Source organism: Drosophila sechellia, chromosome 2R, assembly GCF_004382195.2.
Source record: "Drosophila sechellia strain sech25 chromosome 2R, ASM438219v1, whole genome shotgun sequence".
Classification (NCBI taxonomy): Eukaryota; Metazoa; Arthropoda; class Insecta; order Diptera; family Drosophilidae; genus Drosophila; species Drosophila sechellia.
The window spans coordinates 3,129,849-3,146,585 of NC_045950.1; the positions used below are offsets into that span (position 1 = coordinate 3,129,849).

General features: G+C 45.4%; 3 protein-coding genes across 5 annotated transcripts; 1 reads left to right on the top strand and 2 right to left on the bottom strand.

The window, feature by feature from the left end:
* The first annotated feature begins 884 nt into the window (after positions 1–884).
* Positions 885–10,800, top strand: LOC6607901 (ataxin-2 homolog). 3 transcript variants are annotated; one of them, XM_032715889.1, is made up of 7 exons: positions 885–1,176; positions 2,068–2,578; positions 5,041–5,342; positions 6,013–6,085; positions 6,153–7,327; positions 7,891–8,497; positions 8,955–10,800. In XM_032715889.1, the coding sequence occupies exons 2-7, from the start codon at positions 2,425–2,427 to the stop codon at positions 9,119–9,121; spliced, it is 2,478 nt and encodes an 825-aa protein (XP_032571780.1). In that variant the 5' UTR covers positions 885–1,176; positions 2,068–2,424; the 3' UTR covers positions 9,122–10,800. The 3 variants fall into 3 exon arrangements, with proteins under 3 accessions (XP_032571780.1, XP_032571781.1, XP_032571779.1); XM_032715890.1 differs by having other exon boundaries at positions 2,071–2,578; XM_032715888.1 differs by lacking the exon at positions 885–1,176 and having other exon boundaries at positions 1,319–2,578.
* LOC116800506 lies at positions 3,758–4,266 on the bottom strand. Its single transcript, XM_032715891.1, has 2 exons — positions 4,020–4,266; positions 3,758–3,959 (listed from the first exon to the last, which is right to left on the bottom strand). Exons 1-2 carry the CDS (start codon positions 4,229–4,231, stop codon positions 3,857–3,859), a joined length of 315 nt encoding a protein of 104 aa, XP_032571782.1. The 5' UTR covers positions 4,232–4,266; the 3' UTR covers positions 3,758–3,856.
* A 192-nt stretch (positions 10,801–10,992) lies between the features above and the next one.
* On the bottom strand, positions 10,993–11,483 carry LOC6620688. The gene has a single exon (XM_002044851.2). It carries the CDS (start codon positions 11,318–11,320, stop codon positions 11,111–11,113), a length of 210 nt encoding a protein of 69 aa, XP_002044887.1. The 5' UTR covers positions 11,321–11,483; the 3' UTR covers positions 10,993–11,110.
* Positions 11,484–16,737: the final 5,254 nt, after the last annotated feature.

Sequence of the window (16,737 nt, forward strand, 5' to 3'; positions counted from 1 at the left end):
CTTGTTTGTTTAAAGTATCACTTTTAAAATTATAATCGTTCAGCCATTTGCCGATGAAATTATAATGTGCGAAAACAATTGAATACAAATTGAATCGTTCAATGCACTATAGCACGCTTATTAAAGCAATTGAGTTTTAAACAATTTGAAACCTGCACAAGTTTCCCCATCCCAGCATTTTTCAATAAAAAGCATCAAGTTGTAGGATTAAGAATTTTAAAAAGTATTTCACTATCAAAGCTTTTTTTGCACTCAAAGCATTTTTCTTAAGTGGAGAGGTGATAATTGCGGCTTGAAGGACCACTCGAAGAATATTTCATATACTATGTATGCTTCTATCATACTACTTATAAGTTCATCGTTACCCCTTTGGCAAAACCAAAGATAGAGCACCCACATGCACACATCGCTGCTTCGCGCAGGTCATTCTTGGTAGTGATTACAAGATACTGACTGAGAAGATACTTTCATCTGCAGTGATATGTTTTCCCCCGTGCAATGTGATTAAGACAACTGCCGGCGGTGGCGACAATGCATTTTCAGGTGCCACGTGCGAGCCCAAATGGCCCGAAGGCGCCAAGGGGAAAATGCAATTTCCACCGAAAATAACGAATAGCGGCCTGTAGCTGATTCACTTTGGTGCAATTTGCATGAATCCGGTGGCTAACAGCCGGTTAACAGGCGCTGTTATCGTTGCGTTCTGCTGCTGTCGCAGCTGTGTTTATTGCGCACAACTCATTCATAAAAGCGGGGAGAGCGCTCTCTCGCAGGAGATAAAGAGAGAGAGAGAGAGAGAGCGGAGATTGAGTTGTCGGCGGCTGCTGTGCTTGTGTGCAATAAATACAAAGGACTCAGCATCCGCGGCAACAGTGGCGTCGCAGTGCTGAGCGCAGAGTGTCGCAGGTCCAAGGACTCAGTCATCGCGTAGCCGCCGTGTGTGACGGACCGACGCCGCTTTGTGGCCGATTTAAAGCGAGTCTTGGTGCGAGAAGTGCATTCAATTAACATAAAATGTAATTAGAGACCCTCTCTCCGCCTCTCTTAATCAAACGCAAACATCGGAAAGTGAGCCGCGGAGACAAAACGAATGCCATTTAAGGCGCCTGCGAATAAATCACGGCATGCCAGTGCAGTCGAAACTCAATCAAGTTGAACGGAAATCGTCGCAAATTAAACGTAAATTAAATACCACCCGGCCACGCGGCACTCGGACCGCCTTTATTAGAAGTTATGGCTGCCAACCTTTGCCCGCTTTGTTTCATCCATCAATGTGTGCGACAGTCACGTGGGTGTGCGGATTGGGATCCGGACTTGGTTGGGATTGGGATTGGGATTGCCGCTGGCATGGCGCTAATTTCTCACACTTCAAACGTGGCCGGGACTGGCAATGAATTTCCGCTCCAGCCTCCTGCGGATGCTTTCGTTCCGTTTGGCTTTGCTTTGCTTTGCTTTCCCAGCCACCGTGTTTCCAGCTCCCCGATTTCCCGGTGGCGCCCCTCACCACCCTGAGCACCTAACCCCCTTACCCGCTCCAGTGCTCGTGCTATTTGGATAGCTAAGCCTCTCCAGTGCCACAGATTAAATGGATGGGCGGTGCAGTTACCCCGGCCGTTGGATAAACACGAGCACGAGCACTCGGACCGGGAGTGGGAGTATGCGTCCATCGGGGAAGACCTCCTCCGCATTCACTTCTTTATGATTAGTTAATGGGATTCAATTTCATTCGAAATCGGGCGCCACAGAACGTGGCAATCGCAGCTGCCGCAGCTTCCTTTCGCAGATTACGTAAGGCAACTTTCTGAAGGAAACACTTGTTGGGTCTTTCTCAACTAACCAGGCACGTAGCTCCGGCGAAAGGAGCCAAGTGGGGGAGTTGGGAGGCGGAGGGCGAAAGCCGAACGACTGAAGGCCGGGGAAAGTGAATCACAGTTGCGCCATTAGGAGCCCGTGAAATAAGTTCAATATAAGCGGGGCCTAATGGCGGTAGTTGAGTTCCATTTACATTCAGCCTCCATAAATTGGCATGGCTGCGAAAATCGTTGCCTACTTAAGAGGGCCCACATTTAGCAGGCGCAGCATCGGCATTGTGAATGCAGCATTCCACCTCCGCCCTCGAGTGGCAAGATGAAAAGGTACAAGTGTGCATTCTAAAAATAACAAACAACTCGAGTGCGATAAAAACAGCAGTTGCTACCAAGATATAAAGTGCTAGCGTAAACACAGCCAGCAAACGAAGAAGGAGCGCAAACAAACATCGGAGCCACCTAAAACGGCGAACAAACAGCGGCGAAGGTTGTCCTGTGCGGAATCCTTGCTGTGTCGGTGTATTGGTGTACCGGTGTGTCGGAATATCGCTCGGAGTGTGTGCCAGTGTGTGTGGGCCAAAGGAGCCAAGCAAAGAGTCAGAGCAAAAATGTGCAAGTAATGTGCAGCAAGCAAAGTGCAATGCCATCCGTGAAATCCGCCGAAAGTGAGATTCTTCTTGGGATTATAAGGAGCGACAGCATGACGAGCGGCAATTCCCTTAGGACCTGCCTCCTGCTGGCCACCATCCTAGGATTACTCTGCCGGACCAAGGGTGAGTGGGGCGTCTGGGAGTCTGGGAGTCCCTCAATCTTCGGACTGAGCAGCTCTCTGTCGCCGATTGCTTTGCTTGAATTATGGAGAGCAGACGGAATAAAAGGAGAATCCGTTTTACAGCCTTATTAAATCTGTATTACATAAATTACGGCAAGCGTTTCACTCTGCATTTTTATGAGTGCTTTGCGCTTTCACATTTCACATTTTCCATTTGCCTTTCCCTGCTTTTATGTCATAATGAGTGCAGCCTTTTGATTTAATGACAACTGTTTGCCATAAAACAACATACATATGCACACACAGCGCTGGCTTTTATGTGGCCCGTGATTTATTTCACTTCTTATTTTTATGATAATTTATCAAATATGCATAATAAAATGCCAGCAAACGTTTATGGCCTCTGCGAATTTTGCCAAAATTTCATTTGTAAGGTGGCAACAGCTTGCCGATCAGATTTTGTGTGCTGAGTGCCTACTGCAGGGTGGACCTTGTAACGTACTAAGTAACGAATTTGCTGTGTACAAGCGATGCGAGTGATGCCTGTTTCCTTGCTCTATTTTGAAGTCTTCAGTTTTGTTAACAGGGCTCAATAATAGAGGAGGCAGTCCACGTAGTGACGAATGTCCACGTAGTGACAAATAACCACGTAGTGACATTTAGTAGAAAACATTTTATAGGATTATGGGATTTCACGTTGAAAACTTTTCCTTTAACACTTCGGCTTAAAAATGTTTTTTATCTTTGCGGTTTTGATGGACTTCGTAGCTTGAAGTCTAATCACTTTATATATTTAAGACTAGACCATCGATTTGCATGTACCATCCTTATTATAAATCACATGCATTTAAATACTTTGTTGCTTTCATCCACCGTGGACAATGCGTTCCCTTCTTTTAAGTGACATTAAAATATAGCTAAGCTTACTTACTAAATGATGAATTTTCTGTAATGGATTATATGTATTTATGTTTAATCAGCAAGAGCTTTTCATCGTTACTTTGCTTTTATCGTCACAAAACTCCACTATAGCTAAATTATTTTTTTTAAATTCTTTTGTCTGCATTCAACATTTTTTGTTGATTTGAAATTCAACTGCAATGAAAGGGGGAGGTTTATGGAGATAAATACCGATCTTAGACATTCTTAACTTAAGTTATAAAGACAAGTTATTATTAAATGGTGTTTTTAATATTCACAATTAGTTATTTTATTTATTTGTCTTGATTTATAATGTTTTTATTGATTCGAGCTCAATTTCGTTTACTTCAAAACGGGGTTACTGGTTTATAATCTCTCGATTACAGCAATCAGGGTAATCTGCGTTTGGGGTAACGTACTTTCCAAACTTCTTCCCGGGAGGAAGTCCATAGGCACCACATCTAAAGTAAATTCGTATATATTATATACATTATATATAGAGTTATGAAGAGCAAACTTACGTGTGTACCTCCGCCGCACTATTTTCTCCGCATATGATTCGCTCACACCTCTGTGGGTGGCGTGCACTCTGACCTTTTTCGAGAACCAAACCCTCGATAACACACTTTCCAGGATGGGCTGGATCCTTGAAGACGCCCCGGGCAACGGCAGCTTCGTATCCCGAAACTAGGAGAACGGCGATTGCCACAAGTAGCACGGTAGCTGAACGCATCTTGGAACCTTCAAATCCCAACTTAGACTGAACAGCCCAGTCAATTCTGAGAATCTTTACACTTTATCTATCGGTGGCGGCCGGTCAGGCAAGTCGTCGGAATAAATATTTGTATAAGTAGTCAGAGCTTCGGAGTAAAATTAGTGCTTTGCTTACACAAACGCGCTTATTAATTTTTTTTGTTGTCGGGGCGATAATGGACAAATAAAAATGCCAAGCACTTAAAGTATGGATTTTACTTATCTGTTTGTTTTTATAACTATAATATATAGATTTTCTTTGGTTTTTAATTAATAGATAGTTATCATTCTTGTTCATCAAGCATTTTGAATAAACTAATATAAGCCTCAGGTGAACTGAGATATGGAGAGGTATTTTACCATTGCATCAGGATTAACCTTTTATCATAGTTTATTTAGAAATATTTTGCAAGCGATTTATAAATGCATATAATTCAAATGTATTTTTTTCTGCTCAGCTAACTAAAATCCTATTCAAAAAGTTTTGTTCTGCCGAATAATAATAAAGTTCAGCGGATTTACCCCAATTTAATAAAGTCAAAAATGTTAATTAGTTTAATGTTCGCATTATCACACTTTTGTTATTCAGCTTGCTCATATTTAAGCTGTAAAACCGGTAAAACCCATATATTGCCTAATAAACAAAACATCATATGCTGCTAAACTTGGGAATATGTTATGCGGGTCCACCCTACAGTAAATATATTTTCGATTTTTTCTGACACTGTTCACATGAGAAAAGTCAAACCAGCACGGGATTACTTTGCATTTGTTCTCGCCCTTTCGCAGCTTTGCCCTTTGAGTATGTAGATGAGCACGAGGACTTCAACTACGACCTGGACACGGCGCAGTCCCAGGCCAAGTACGACGCCCGTCTGCTCTCGCAGCAGATGCTCAGCGATGCGGAGCTGCAGCGGCAGGGGCTGAGCGACGGCCAGGACAACGCACTGGATGGCGACTCCGCGGCAGCTCGGGGGACTGGAGCTGGGTCCCACTTGGATGCGGTATCCTCTGTCCAGGACGACCTGGAGCCGCACAGCAGGGCAGCGGCGTGCTTCACCAACGGACACAAGTACACGCACGGACAGAAGGTAGGATGGCGCCAGAGGCAATATTTCAACTCGTTCTTTCACTATTTAGTCAGTTAAGTACTGCTCACTGGCTTAAGTACGAGTTAAATGAATTAAAACAATGCTTAGCCGTACAGTTGTGGTTTCTGTGCCACTCGGAAGCAGCTAGAGAAGTTCCTGCACCATCTTTGGGTCTAAATAGGTAGCAAAAATGTTTGCTAGAGCTGTATAATTTAACAAGTACCAAGATTTTTCTACTGTGTCATCTTCTTTTGGCTCAACATTAGTTTTGTCAGTGAATTTCCTTCAGACATCCGTTTTTGTGGGCGGGAAGCTGCAGTGGAACTCTGCTTCTGTGGTCATTTGAATAACCATAATCCGACGAGCGTTCCTGGTAATTGAACAAAGAGATTGCATAATTTGAATTTGTGGCTCGTTACCGCACATGTGATGAGATGAATGCCAGACCCAGAGCAGACTCCCTGCTCCTCCAGCCGAGATGTATGCTTTGCTCGCCCATTCATTGTATCTCGGCCATCAAATCGGCTGGCGTTGTGATTGATTGTCTGGTTGTGGGTGCACATGTTCCCACATGTTCCGTGTACATATATATATATAAGCCGCAGGAGCACCTGCTGGCCGAACTTGTCGGAGGAGAAACATCTAAGTTATTTGCTATATCCCTTTCCAGGTTCCGCGCCTGGATGCCTGCGAGGTGTGTCTCTGCATGGACGGCGAGATCTTCTGCTGGTGGGAGAAGTGCGGTTGGTTCTGCGTCGGCTTTTTCCGGCATGCATAATATAACGAGAAACTTTTGCCTTTTTCTCGCAGATAAGACCAATGTAAACAAGGCGAGGACGGCGGGGGACAACGCAGGAGTTGGACTTGGTGTCGAGGACGACGGCGACGGCAATGCCAATGGCGATGGCGATGGTGACTATTCAGATCCATATCGCCACGAGAGCACAACGGGAAAGTCAACAAAAGTGCATAAAGCGGCGAGGAAAGTTGGCAAGCGGCATAAGCATCGCAAGAATCAAAAGAATTTTAATGACTACGAAGTTTACCACAGCCAGCGGGAGAAGCAGCAGCAGCAGCAGTCGGATTATAAAAAGTCCGCCATAAAGCAGCAGCTCCAGATGCATCAAAAACGCAAAAGCGAAAAGAGCGGTGCTGGCAACTACAATATAATCAAGCAACACAAACACGAGCAGCAGCAGCAGCAGCAGCTCAAAATACCGCAGCAGCAACATCAGCAACAGCAACAGCAACAACAGAATGTGGCAGCTTTGGGTGTTAATCACGCAGCAAAGGCAACGCATTATCAGCAGGCAGCTTCGACGCCCCTGCCAACTCCCCCACCCCCGTCGCCGCGCCCACAGCACAGCCACCACCCACACCAGCAGCCGCACTCGTCCAGCAAAATCCTCAACTTCCCCGAGAACTTGCCAGCCCTGCTCTACTACGACTACAAGACGGAGGAGCACGAGCACCACCAGCACCAGCACCACCAGCAGCACTTGCTGCACGAAAAACAGCGCTTGCTGCAGCAGCAGCAGCAACAGCAGCAGCAGCAGATGGTGCAGCAAGAGGCGTTGGCACGACAAAGGGCATCTGAATCCGCATCTGAGCCCGAATCGCGGGATGGAGGCACAGCAGAGGGCGGCGTTGCACCCAGCGGAGACTTGGCCGCTGATAAAAACTCTGATGAGGCGGAAACCGACAGCGATATTCTGCCAGAGCCGCCTACAAAGCAGCCCAAGGCAGCTGCCACACAATGGCCAACTCCAACTAGCAGCAGCTCGGCCAGGGCGTTGATGACGAGCAACGTGGCATCCACATCCACGGCTGCGACAACGACAAAGACATCGAAAACGAAAACGACAACGACAACGGCGGCAACGGGAAGGACGACGACGACGACAACGACGACAGGCACAAATGAAATGGTGACAAGCACGCTGTCTGGAATGGAGAAGTCCGGGGCCACAGTTGCAGCCACAGATGTGAGTTGGGAGGTTGAGTAGGGTCCTCACTTTGGTCGGGCATTGTGTTGGAAAAGTAGCGCAAAAACATATCCATCTCCAAGCGTAAGCATTGGAAATAAATGCCAGAACTTCCTGTTAGATTAAAAGTTGAGGGACAATGTTTGCTCTTTCTGAGTGATACTGTTATTGTGCGAATGATAGTCGTGAGGAATCTTCAAGAGACTTCCTCTTTTGTTTGGTAATTTTTCTAATTTTAAGTTGAACTAGGGAAGCGAGATGAAGCCAAGGTCTTACAGACTAAAACTATTATCTTCCATTTGTCAGAAGCTCAGGGTATTTTAGGACTCGGTTCCCGAAAGTAGCTTTTCGGGAAAACCCCAAGGAAAGACCTTACCCAATTAGTCTGGGGGAAACTCCCACTTCATTGGCTGCCCGGACGAGAAGCTTGAACTCTGCGCCTTCGGTGGTGTGCCCAGTGAGCCCGAAATGCTTCTTGTAATGGGGTTTTTCATGCTCGAGCTGGTTTATTATTTACCATGCAGTCAAGTCGAATTAACAGTCTGTGCTTTATTCCCGACCAGCTTGGACAGATGCTACCCGATCGCCGTGGACCAGACGCGAAGCGAGACGACGCCTTCCACCGCTGGCTGACATCCACCGAGCTGAATGCTGACAACACAAACTCCATGGACGACAGCCTGGAGCGGGAAACGCCGGCATCGACAATAATCGATGATGTTGGCATGGCCAACAAGAGTGACAGGAGCATCGGCGGCATCGGGGGCATCGGGGGCATCGGTGGCATCGGCAAAGACAATGGAAACGACGCCGTCTTCTTTCGCAGCTCGTACAACGATTACAGCAGCGAATTCAATGGGAGCGTTGTCAATATTGACATTACACTAACTGCAGTTGATGTGCATCCCCGTCGCCAAACGGATTTAATTGCAAATGGCAACAGAACGTCAGGCGCTAACGACAATGGCAACAGCAGTAGCAGCCAGGTTGGAGCAGCAGGGACAACAATGAACCCACTGGCAGCCAGCACCATCAGCAGCATCAGCAGCAGCACCAGGAGCAGCAGCAATCAGGATCAGCCTCAGCAGAGCCCCGTTGTTCCGCCGTACACCCTGACAACGATTATAGCAACTGCGCCGCTGGCTCCAGGGCGTATGTGCAATGTTTTGGGTAAGCAAGCAAGTCGAGGGAGGTGGCGGTCCAAGGGGATTATCGCAGCACAGAGAAATAAATATCCTCGGGCATTTGCGGTCAAGCTGCTATTTGGTCAGATTGCTTCCATCTGTTTGAGTTTATAATACTGAACTTTTTCATTGCGACAAAGGCTTTGCCAGACTTAAATCGTATTGTCAAGTCCTTTGCGTTTTGATAAGAACTGCATCAGCTGAGTAAGCCTTTTTAAAATATTATTTAATCCTTTGCAAATATTTTGCTAAATTCAGTAAGAGAAGACCAAGCCAAACAAAAGTCTCTGATACAATAAGCAGTATAATCATTCGATTGCCGGGTAAACATTCCGACGTGAGTCTGAGTAATGAAAACAACTTTCCCGTATTTCATTGCTGCGCATCACAATTGCTCACTTCTAATCCCATTTAAACTGCAAATCAAATGCTCCTCGTTCCAGGCAAACTGTATAAAATTGGCGACATTCTGCCGCAGGACACGGGCAACTGCCTGCAGTGCATCTGCACGGATGCCGTGACTCCCGACGAGATGCCGAGCGTCACCTGCAGTCCGCACAATTGCCCACCGCTGGTTCTTCCGGATCTGTTCGATGCGACTGGTTACTGAGGTTACGGGTTTGTGCTGTAAGTTGCTGCAACGGCGGGCGGGGCGTGGTCCAAACGCCAGGTGGCAGGTAGCAGGAGCAGGTTGCACGCCCCTGCGGCATGAGCTGTGGGACTTTTTGAATAGATCGAAGCGTGATTTAAATTTTGAAACCGAAAGCCACAACTGCAGCCAGCCAACGGAATAGAAGCGAACGAATGGAATCGAATCGAATCGAATCGATTCGCATCACACTCACAACAACTGCACTACAGAACTCACTCTCGAATTGCATGTCACGGTCTCAACTAACTCAACTCAATATGAATTGTATGGATTTCAGTGTAAAGCCCTCCCTATCACGAGTGCCCCGAGCACTCTCTAAAACGAAACCTATCAGCAGACATATATTATATTCGTACCAAACTATATAGTATCGATCCAAGCCGACCAGAGGGGAGAGAGAGGAAAGAATAGGAAGGAAATCGCAGTTGGCTCACAGTCTAGACTTTAAGCTGAATGTTTATGCATTTTATAAGAATCCGTATTCATCTCTCTCCGCAACAAGAATCCATTAATGTATACAGCAGTAGCAATCGTAAAGAATTTATAGATGTACCAAACAGAAGTATATAGTATATACAAGCATATACGAGTATCTACTCTATATCTAAATCTAATATCTAAACCTATACCTGTGCGTAGCGAGTTCGGTGGGATCAGTTTGATTACTTAGATTATTTCCCGACTGAGAGGAAACCGTGTAGAGTTTTCAGTGTATTTATCAACGGAGAGCCCCGAGCGAAACGAGTAACTTATACAAATATAGGCAACTAAATCTAAACGAAAAAAACTGAACAATGACAAATAATGAACAACGTGTGTAATATTTTAATTTTGATATTAAAAGCAAACAACGTACTCCTCATTTACATGCATGTTATTGTTTCGCGCTTCTTTGGAAATTAAGCCATACGTAATCTATGAATCGAAAATTGATGTTAGCAGCAGTGTGTGGACATTGTTTAAACAAAGACAAAGTTGGCAAGGAAGACACCATATCGAGTGGCTATAACATTTTAAGGAATAATCCCCACTGTATTTAATATAAACTTAGAACCTCGAACTCTCGTACAGTTCAGTGAATTCAAAATTTGCGAAGATTACAGAAAATCCATTTGTTTTGGTTTCCGGCGACAAAGGCAGCATTTATTTCAAAGCAAGTTTAGGCGTGATAACCATTGATTTATTCGAAAGGGGTTAAATTAGGCGGAATATATAAAAATACTTGAAAAGTAGAAAACAATTTCGATTTTAAGGCAAATCAAAATACATTCGAGCGAGTTTTTTATAACCGGACTCGTATGATGGGCATGTGAACCATGGAATCAAAATGCAATATATACGTACATGCGAATATACCGATGCAGACAAACGTAAATATTTATTATTGATGTTCCACAAGAGAGCGTATGGTAAATTCGGAGAAAAATAGAAAAATTCATCTTGAACGAGCGTATTAAAAATGTATACAAATATGCGTATTTATGTATGTGTAAAATAAATGTAACTACAACTCTCTACTAATCTGCAACTCGCACACAGATACAGATGCACCGGCATCCGTGTGTTTAAATTGAATTTGTGTTTGAAATCAAATTGAAATCAAATCGACATGAATAAACCGAAACCCAACTAAGGCATTTCGAAACACGGCTCCATTTCATTTCAGTGGGCGTAATCCTATTTGCGAAAGGTAAGACTGCGAGTTAATTAATGCCGTGCATCATTGTCCATAAGGCGGGCTAATTGGTCCTGCCCATTATGATGGGATACTTCTACGGCTCAACAATAGCTACTCATGAAGAAATCTTTAGAACATAACGACAAGTGCATACTGTAGGAATTCGTGTAGCCCACGTTTGGTGCAACATTAGATACATATATTCGTCTTATGATGGCTTATACATGGGTGCTATTCACTGAAGTATCACTTCACTCTTTGGGGTCCTGCTAGTCGTCTTCGCTGCCGGACTCGAAGCCGGAATCCTCTTCGAATTCAAAGATGAAGGCTTCTATGGCCATCTGCAGGGCAAGGGCGTCTCCTTGGCCAGGATCGGGTACCTGCAGCAAGGCCGTGGGTGGACCAGCGTAGTGGGAGAAGGCTTCGCGCAGCCTGGCCAAGGACCGCACCGCTAGCTGGTTGTCCCCTCCTCCGTCCATGTTAGTGGGTCCGGAACGAGGCTATTGGTACCCGATCGGAGCTGGATGTCGGCTGGGAACAATTGATGGCGCTTGGGCGCTGGGCTTGTGGTTTTTGGAATTTTGAGTGTATGCTTTTCGATCGGCATTCAAAACGTGTTTGAATATCCCTGGCCGATGTGACAGGCCTCGCAAAAGCAGTGCGAATGCGGAAATTGCCAGCGGCAGATTGGCTGTTTAATATTGTTAAATAAAGCGCTTCGGGACGGGTTATTAGTTTTCCAAAGCGGTTTGTGTTTGTGTGCGCAGCGCAATCATCGCAGTGACAGCCGACCGCAGGGCACTTTCAAGCTATGTGTGCGTGTGCGTGTAACCGGAAGCGGAAGTCGCGTCCCGTTCCGATCGTCGCCGCTCCCTTTCGAATGCCGCCTACGCACGCATTACGTACCCGCCCCATTGCCTGACCGCATAAAGCCATTTAGCCATTTTGGGAACAAACCCTAGCCCGCAGACCCCGCTGGCACAAAGTAGTCAGCCGCACAATACTTTGCTGTCAATTTGTGATAACGGCAGCTTTATTTGAAAATATGTGCGACTTTATTTCCCGGCTGTGCCGAGCCGATTTTGCGGCCACACTGGCTAACAGCTGCGCTAGATGGTTTGTCGGTTGGCCAGCACTGGATAGTGGGTGGGTGGTGGGCAGTGGGCTGCCGATAGAACGTGTGAAATTGAATATTTACAAGAGCCCTTTCAGGTGGAAGCGCCCCATGTTGGCGGCAATGAATAGTGGGGCTTAGAGCGATTTGCGCTTTGCGATGTGCGACTCGCAAAAGGAAGCCAACAAAGGGTGGCGGATCCGTTTCAACCACTTCTAGCGAGCCGAACCGAGTTCGCATTCCGCGTTATTATTTTTATGGCCAGCAGCAGTGAGGAGCCGAAGGTCTCAGCTAATTAAATTTCCCAGATGTGTGTGTGTGTGTGTGTTTGCATACACATATTTAAATTGGCTCTGCCAGGCCACATAGCTGGCTATATATGACTATACGACTATATTCCGGACTGTATTCCGGGTCGGGGAGTTGGCTGAGCAATGCACATTTTTAATTAAGCTGCACATTTGCATTTGAATTGCGCATTTTACAGGCTGATAAGCCGAAATAAAGGCAACAGTTGTGCAGTGGCTGCCAAAGATATGTGGGCTCTGGCCACGCCCCCATGCAGCTGCACACTCGCTCGTGTTTTTTACAGATCCCCAGAATGTGTAATTTTCGAGTTGACAACTTTTGTCCCCAAGCAGTGACCTCGTTATGCCCACACAGCCGGCTATATAGTATACTATACTATATTGCATTAGAGCCGTGCTCCTCCTTCAAAACAGAATCTGCCCGCAGCCATAACCCCATTGAGCCGGGCGGGCACAAAGGACACGGAGGAGGAGCAGAAGGAGGGACTGGAATGGAATGGATTGGATTGGGTTGGATCGGATGGTGAAAGCGAGTGCAGAATGCCTTTCAATGAAATGCAAAGCAGAGAAAGTTGGAGAACAAAAGGCATACGGCGCTTTTAAATTTTACTGCCTTCGCTTCGATTCCGGGCGCTAATGGAAACCCTGCATTTCCATTATACCTTCTAGTCCGGGTAGAGTTTTCCCGATCGACCATTCTGCTAATGGGAAAACATTCAGCGCTGCGCCTTTGAAATTCTTGAAGTTCAAGGACCCTCTGTTTCAGTCTGTAGGTGCACCACTTCCATGCTGTCACTATTAAACGGGGTAAATTAGACTCCCTCCGCAAATCAACGACACTGGTGTCCCATTTCTTGCCATCCCCAAAAACACGTGTCTGTCGGGGATGGGGTCTTTTCGACCGCCTACTGGGCTGATGTTTAAGCCATTTTTAATGACAGCCTGACGCCTGACAACGGCTAATGATGGCGGCTAGCCAAAGTTTTGCGGCTTTTGCGGATTAAAATTGAAAACGCTTGCATTCATTAATCCCGCCAACTGAAAAACCCAACTAGAACGTGACATGAGGCAGGTGTCGCATTAATTAGTGTAAGCATTCACACGGCTCCCACTCCACAGCTTGCGAAATGAAAGTTTCCTCGGGCGGGCGGTTTCATTTCGCCGAGATGTGTCACTCCGCAATTTGGGTCAAGATGGCTTGAGTTAAATTATTGCAAACGGCATTCCGCACCGTCTTCCTGCCCCTCGAAGTCCTCGAATCGAGGACACGTGCCTATTTGCATAGATAACCTCAGGCCAGTGAATCAACTCCTTTGATAGCCACCAATAGCAAAAGCTCTCAAATGGGATTATTGGATTATTGGGCAATAAGACTTAAAGGCACAATTAAAACCTGTCGTTTCGCCTAAAACATTCGATTCGCGGGCTTCTTACTGTGCCCATCTGAAAAATGTGCAAATAAAGCGGCTTTAATTTTTAATATCTTTTAAATTTATACAGGCAGATAAAAAGTGACATTAATGATATAATAGCCATTTTTCACACCACTAAATTTCATGTTTTGTGGCATTAACATTTTAATTTACTGCGTATGATCTGGAGGTAAGTTATGCTAATATTTATTTTAATTAATTTTAGGGCAATACAATCTAAGGGGCGTCATTGTACCAGAAGTGGCTACTAAAAAATAGATAACTATAATGAAGTGTTGTGTTAAAAGGATATGTGAATGTGAATATACTCAATGTCTTAGTTTGCGAAACTGAGAAGTGGCTTTAATCCCAGGACGTGCAAGCACTTGAGCAAGCCTTTCATGAATTTTCATAGAACATTTAACACAATCCAGCAGAACTAGCTCTTTGCCAGCATCAGCATCCAGCATTCATCATTCAGTTGGCACCGTGTATGGCCCCAAACAAGAATTTCACAAAAGCGCCCAACCTCCCATCTTATCCAGCCACCATTTCTGACTGCCTGATGACGATGTGTCTGTTACCTGGGGTCAGCCAGGAGGCAGTTTCCAGAGATGAGATGCTCCGAGAGATGAACAGCTGATGACCGTGACTGTGCCTTTGTGCTGCCGAGACCCAAACCCCCCGGCCCCAGGCACCCAGTCTTCCGAGTCTTCCAAGTCTTCTGGTGGCATCTGGGGGGTGAACATACAAATTAATCTTCATCTGGCACTCGCACCCACAACACTACCCAAACTAAACTTCTGGCCGCTCAAGTTCGCTATTTGAAAGCGATGCGAAAAAGACAATAACAAATCAAAGTACTGATACTAAGGGAAAGCTGCCATGGTTTATTGCAATCAACTTTAATCTTAACACTATTATCTGGCAATTATCGGGTACTTTATGTAAGCTGTAACTTTTTGATTGGTCCCAGTCGAGGACAATGAAGCGAAATCGTTAACGCACCTCAAATTAAAACCATACGAACAACCGAAGCTTATTATGATATATATTAATGATATGAGAAATATATAGAGAAAGTAAGGGGAAAAGTTTGAAAGTTTAAAATAGATTTAAGCAGCGTCTTTCTTGGGTAGAAACGGACGGATGGACAGACGGATACGGATAAAGAACATATGTCTATGCATACTATAAGTACGTACTTTATATGGTGTAAAGTATAATTATCTATTATTTCAGTTACAAAGGTTTAAATAAGACATAATTTTACAACTCGTCAAAGCAATTATAACATTTTTCACTAAAAGGTATCAATTATTTAAGAGCTTGGTGTAACTTTGAGAAGAGTAAGTTCTTTAAATCTATATCAGATTATACTGTTGTCAAGACTAAACTGTCTATCTAATTCATATGCTTATAATTCCCCAACTTATTTCTATTAATAACTGGCAGGCGGCAGTTCTACCTCGAATCCCATTGTGTGGAGTGTAAGCCAACGACTGAGATGGTATTTAAAGCTCCTCGGTGACTCGGCCAGAGCAAACAGTTCCTGGACCACTGGCTTCGTGGCCCTTTGTGTAATACCTCCGTTGGGAAATGCCTTTCAGCTCGCTCCTCCTTCAATCTGCTCTCGGTCAGAAGCCACTGGGGCAAACAAGTCCGCCCCAATGGGTATTTACCAAGTGTCAGTCACTTTTTCTGCACTTTCCTTAATTACTGTCATTGGCCACCGCTGCCATTTTATTCCAGAGCTCTTCTGAATTTGCAGTCATCAAAATATTGTGGCCGAAATATGTAGCGATAGTTGTGTGACGAATTTTTGAAAATTATATGCATTTTTCGCTAGTCCTTCCAGAGTGCTCTGCTATTGAGAGCTGTGGCTTTGAGTTATCCTTGTTGGTCAACAAATGGTTTTCGGCATTTTGGGGCACTTTAACTGGCTAATTCTCGGGCAAAATGCACAAATTGTGTAATTTTCAAGTTAACAGCTCTTGACCTGGTTCACAGTGGCAGTCCTCCGCAAATCCTTCTGTTGATTTGGTCCGCGGAATTTTGTTTGTTTAGTAACAGCGCGCAAATATGCAAAAGCGCAATTGTGTGTTAAGTTGGCTTTGTTGCCGCGTGTGTGCTTGCTTTTAGGCTCAGAGGGGTAGTCGAGCCATTTTATGCGACTGCCACAAGTTTGTTGGCGAAAGTTTGAGCCCGTAAAACTTTTAATTCAGTGCCTACCAACCAGTTGTTCCCGGCCATCCTGCCCATCCTTCCCATCCAGCCCATCCAACCCCTCCAACCCATCCAATCCATGGAGCACATGGTTGCCATGAACAGCAGTAGCAACAGTAACAGGCTTTTAGCGAATACACACATTAAGCCCTTTGCTGCTCGGTCTGTCCTTTATGAAAGGGTACAGGAGCAAAAGTTTCGCATACACCTTAGGATCCTGCCTGGTGGCTGGCTGTTGGTGCTTAACTAACAACAATTCGGGGGTAAAAAGCGGGCGAGTGAGTGCAGCTCGAGAACAAATGAGGAAAATATGCTTCAATAACAAAACACTCAACACTTACTCGTAGGAGCACGGGAACAAGTGAGCACAGGACGAGTGCTAAAAGGAACAACGTCCGATTTACATAAGGACCCCAAACAGACGCACCATCCATCCATCCATCCATATCCAGCCATCCGGAGAAATGCAAACACGACCAGGACGCCCAGAACAGCCAGACACTCGGAAAACTTTTTGCGCCGTTGAAAGGCATTTTTCGATGCAGAAAAAGATTTATTAATATTAAACAGCCCAGCTAAAGCAAAACACACGAAATTTTCCGGGATATGCAAACATAATAACTGTTGCAGCAGCCAGGGTGAAAGTTCAACATGGAAGTAAGTGGACTTTGCTGTGTACCAGTTTTCTCACTGCGACTTGTCCCGCTCCTGACTTCAATATCCTGCAGACTAGCCGGACTGCAGGAAGCACTTTGTGGACGGGCAGAATGCACCACGGAGCGCCAAATGGCGTACAGTCACGGATTTGGTCCTCCCAGCCCAGATCCTTCCTGCCG